At 40.0% G+C, this 5,291-nt stretch overlaps 1 protein-coding gene across 2 annotated transcripts in view; it reads right to left on the reverse strand.

Moving 5' to 3' along the window:
- Positions 1 to 785: 785 nt before the first annotated feature.
- Positions 786 to 5,291, reverse strand: part of chrm4a (cholinergic receptor, muscarinic 4a) — a 75,357-nt gene continuing 70,851 nt past the window's right edge. For both annotated transcript variants that reach the window (XM_017426262.3, XM_017426261.3), the window contains exon 7: positions 786 to 4,899. In XM_017426262.3, the coding sequence (XP_017281751.1) occupies positions 4,654 to 4,899 (246 nt within the window). In that variant the 3' untranslated portion in view covers positions 786 to 4,653. The remainder of the gene's footprint in view (positions 4,900 to 5,291) is intronic.

A 5,291-nucleotide genomic window follows, 5' to 3' on the forward strand; every position in this document is an offset into this window, starting at 1 on the left:
GAGTTAATTAGCTGATTAGAGTGTGGTACCAGGTGCCATCAATTTTGAACCTTTTCACAAGATTCTAATTTTCTGATATGATGAATTTGAGATTTTCATTTGTTGTCATTTGTAATCATCAAAATTAAACGAAATAAACATTTGAAATATATGACTTTGTATGTAATGTATGAATATAATATACAAGTTTCACTTTTTAAATGGAATTACTGAAATCAATCTACTTTTTCATGATATTCTAATTTTATGACCAGCACCTGTAAGCTCAATTCCTGTCTTTGATTAAGGAGTGGAACTCTGACAAACCTGATTATGGGACAGCGACTTGAACCAAACCTAAACTACAGCTAATTCAAGTCAAATAAAGTTTGACTTGACTGATTCGCTGCAGGAAAACATCCAACTAATCTGCTCCCACTCTCACAGGATCTGGTGGTTCTGGTAATCCATTGCGTCTTTCTCAAGTAGCTTCTTTTAACACTCACTTGTCTTACATTCCTGATCCAGAACTATTGATCCAGAACTGTCTCACAAAAATTTGGAGAAATCCTTCCATCTCTTTTTACTTTGTTCATGGCAATAAACAACTAGACAAAGGTTCTCAAAGCCAAAGAGTCAATCCATTCATCTACCCATCCATTTTGTTTACCTGCTTCTCCTTTTCAGGTTAAGGGGAGCTGACTATCTCCAGCAGTCACTGTGTGAGAGGTGGGGGATATCCTGGACAGGTTGCAAGTCCATCACAGGGACAAATAGAGACAAAAAAATCAAACAATCATTCACATTCTCAGTCACACCTAGGGACAATTTAGAGTTACCAATTAAGCCAACAAGCATGTGTTTTGATCTGTGGGAGGAAACCGAAATATCTGGAGTAAGCACACGTGTGCATGAGGAAAACATGCAACCCACCCAGAAAAACTCCAGGTGATCCTGCAACCTTCTCGCTGGGAGGCGACAGCTCTAACCACTGCACCACCGTGCCACCCAAACAGTCCAGCTAAATAAACCTTTTTCAAAGAACTAAAACTGTAATAAATGTAGAGTTCCGTGCTTTGAGTTCCACTTTTTGTTCTTAGTTCCAGCAAGGCTCTAGCTTTTCTAGCTTCTATCTCCAACATCCTGATTACAGAAAGACCTATAAACCTTGGGAGGGTCTGGTTTATACCTCAGCGGGCTTCTTGTTCTGGTATGTCTGGTAACTACAGTGAAATCTTGATTATCCTCTTCTTTTTTTCACCTAACGCCTCCCTTGTCATGTAATCCTCATGTCTTGTTCTCTCCAGCAGAACCCCCTGACATATTCTGTTTATTCCACACATCAAGATCAAAGCTTTTTAAATACAGAGCATTCACCCTCATGACTGTCACATACGCTTGCTATCCAAGCCCCCCTCACCTGTACATATACATATATATGTATATATATTTATTGGTTACTCGCTCTGAGAAGGTAGCAGTGGATAAATACTGTGTGTTTAGCAGCTGGAATCATTTGTCCTTCCTATTTTCCTCTGGGAACAGGAATCTTCTTTGTTTCCTAGTCTGCAACCATCTGTTAAAACAACTCAACTGTCAGCAACAAATAACCTCTTCCTCTCATCAACTCAGCTCTGGAGCTGCCATCTTTACCATCTTAGAAATACTTCTCATTTCATGTGGCTCAAAGAGCAGAATGAATGAATGGAAGGCAGCTCTCACACTACTCTCAGCTGCTTTAAGTACTTGAGCATGCCTTTCGGACCAGAATCAATCTTAAACCTTTTAAGGGTGCTTGAGCAGCTCTAACCTTGATCTCAACCACCTCTAAAGACAGAAAGTGGGCCTATCATTACATGATTATTTGGATAATGGAGTGTTTCCTCAACAGTATAGATACTTAGGCTACACTCTTACTATTTACAGGATGTAAATAAAGCTCTTTTTCAACCATAGACAAACTTATATTATACTGACTCCTCCCACAAATGATCTCTCCCCTCCTTGTATACAGACCTAAGAAGGCAAATGGACTTCTTTTCATATTTCTTGAAGAGTTTATCCTCTCATTCATACAGGTTGTGAAAGCGATATTTCACCTTTCATCCAAAGACAAGACAAACAAAAGATTCCCTCAGTTCCCAGATGCGAGGAAGCCTTTCTGATATGAGGTGAAATATCTTCAAGAACTAATAAATGAAGTCCAGTGCTTTTCTTCAAGCACTTAAGATTACCATGACCTGACTGACTGCAGTGCTGCACCTACAGATATACTTAATTGATATATGACTATTAAGGAGCTATACTATTGATCTTCAGATCTTTTAGGATGACTTTAAAGATGAGTTTTTTTCTCAGGAAAGAACCAAATCAACTCTTTCACAACATCTTGTTACTTTAATGATGAAAATAAAGATGCACTAGAGGTAAGATGAGGTGTTGCAGTATAACTTCAACTTTTGTCTTAGCCTGGAGAGGGTACCTATTCTGTGGAAAACTTCCTGTGGTTCCAGTTCCTAAGACGATGCAATCATATACCTGCTGCACAGATCCCCCTCCCACCTGGACAACCTTGATAGTCGCCTGAAAACTTTGTTTGATATTCTGATGGCATCTGCAGTGTTGTATGCTATGGTCTCCTGGGGGAGTGGCTGCACAGAGAGGGACAGGAAGAAACTGAACAAGCTGGTCAGCGAGTCAACTCAGTCCTGGACCACCCTCTGGGGTGATGGGTGAAAGGAGAATGTTGGCAAAGCTGATACCAATCCCTTTCGTGACACTTCCATGAGGGTTATGACCATCACAATGCAGAACAGAATGTTTCCAGAGGTCCTTCATCCCATTAGCAACTGGACTATATAACTCTGTTTCCATTAGATGTAAAACACCCCTTTGTTCTTTTTTTTTACTTATTGTACATATTGTGTGATTCTATTAAAACATTTCCTATTCACTATGCCTAGCTTTTTTGTTGTTGTTTGTTTCTGTTATGGTCCACTGCTGTAATGTAGGAATTTCCCCAGTGCAGGATAAATAAAGTTGTTATTCTTATTCTACACTTTTAATCACTTCATCGCTGTGTAGCCAGAAAAGACATCCTATCTGCTCAGGTCCACCAGGTCTTACATAAATTAGAGTATGACCTTTTAGTTAAGACTAAGAGGAGTCAGGGGTACATCATTTAAAGAGGTAAAAGGATGTCTGCTAGGACAAAAGAACCAGAACCATGGGACACATACGCTACAGTGGCTAAACATTCATGGACGCATCATCAAAGGCTGCTGGGTAGAATTTCCCTTAATAAGGTAACATTGTTCCTGAATCTACTGTATCCGGTCTTTAATGACAACCAGAAGCTGAACAAATGTTTCTGGTGGTCATGCTTCTATCCCAATTCTTAGTTCTCTTTCACATATTTTTTAAAAACTGAACTTTCTTCAACCTAGTGTCAGTGTCCTGTGGTTGAAGTTGATATTTTACACTTCTGAATCTGCCTCAGAGGTAGTCACAAAGCTGAGTTGGGCAGTATGTGTGAGAGGATAGTGTAAGGAGTTCTGCCGTCACTGCTTTGATTCATACTGCCATCTTTTTTTGTGTAAGAACAGACCAACACAATCTGTTTCACCTCTGAGCTTGTACTGAGGGTAGTCACAAAGCTGAGTTGGTGAGTATGTGTGAAGTAGAGGACAGAGTGAGAATAGCTCCTGTCACTGCTCTGATTCCATGCCACTGTCATGTGTGTAAGAACACACCAACAATAACCTGAACCACTTTTGTGTAGCAGTTGTAAATGACCAAAAAATTCACAAGGATGCTGTTTTTCATCAATACAAAAGGTCCTCATATGAAAACTATTATATGCTTGGAGGTCAAAGCGTCTCACGCCAAAGTCAAAGATCTTTCTTTGTGTTTACTCTCTTTTCATTATTGTGTTCCGTCTTTCTGTTTCTTCCCTCCTTTTTGCCAATTACAGTCCCAGTCTGATCAGTTGCAGGATCATGAAGAACTTTTTAATGGTCTTGAACAGTAGATAACAATCTAAGTCAATAGCAGAACTGTCACAACACAGCCAGAGGCCAATTACCCACACAACTGTTCAAAGCACTGAGATGTTATAGTTTCCATTAATTCAAAACTGTATGGCTTGACAAGGATTTTTCAACAAAGGTTAATTAATCATGGGAAGCAAGAAAATGCATCCAGTATATACATACTCAGGCTCAAACCAACTACAGTACCTTGCAAAAGCAGGTCCACTGCTGCTAAACTTTAAATTGATCTCTACATGCTTCAGTCTCCATCTGTTGTCTCAATGAGTTACAGTTCTGTCTCACATTTTGTTTTTATCTGACATATAAATCCAGGTTTCACTATGATAGTAGCATTTTATGACTCTCTGTGTGATTTCTTCTATCAGAATGGAGACTGGGCAGGTAAAAATATCTCTTTTGGACACAGTTTTGCTCGGAGCAAGGGATAATGCTCACAGGATAAACAGTTGCATATCCACTTCACTGTTTAGAAGGAGCCATTATTTCTCCTCTCTCCCCCGTTATCAGTCTTGTTTCACTTACCTTTGGACAGTGTTCCTCCCCACCCCCTCCCTTTGTTTCACGGGTTTTAGGTGGCTTACATTTTCCCCTCCCAGCCCACCCTCAGTCCTCCTCTCTCATCTCATCTTGTACCTATATTTTTATACTGGCACAGCAGCAGATTTTTGAAAGTCTTTTTGAATGTGGCATTGCAGAGTGCATAACAAGCTGGGTTGATGGTGGAGTTGACATAACACAGCCAGTAGCCGATCGCCCACACCGTGTCGGGAACACAGGACTGACAGAAGGTTGATATCAGCACCATGACATTGTACGGTGTCCATGTAATGATGAAGGCCAGTAGGATGGCAAATATGGTCTTGGTTACCTGCACAGGAGGTAAAGAAAACAGAGGGCAGGAGACTGGTCAGAACATAATAAAACATAATAAACAGACAAATGAAGCTAACTTGTTAAAAGGTATAATCATTTTTGAAGTGATGTTCTCTTAAAAAGCTATTAATCATCCATGCGTTTGTCTTTAGCCGCATTGATTACTGCAACAGTGTCTTCACAGGTCTGACTAATAAATCAATCAAACAGCTGCAGCTGCTCGTGTTCTCACTAAAACCAGGAAGATGGAGCACATAACACCAGTTTTAAAGTCCCTACACTGGCTCCCTGTAGCTCAAAGAATAGACTTTAAAATACTGTTGTTAGTTTATAAATCACTGAACGGTTTAGCACCACAATACATTAAAGATCTGTTATCGCTGTACC

This window comes from Kryptolebias marmoratus, linkage group LG1, assembly GCF_001649575.2.
Source record: "Kryptolebias marmoratus isolate JLee-2015 linkage group LG1, ASM164957v2, whole genome shotgun sequence".
NCBI lineage: Eukaryota > Metazoa > Chordata > Actinopteri > Cyprinodontiformes > Rivulidae > Kryptolebias > Kryptolebias marmoratus.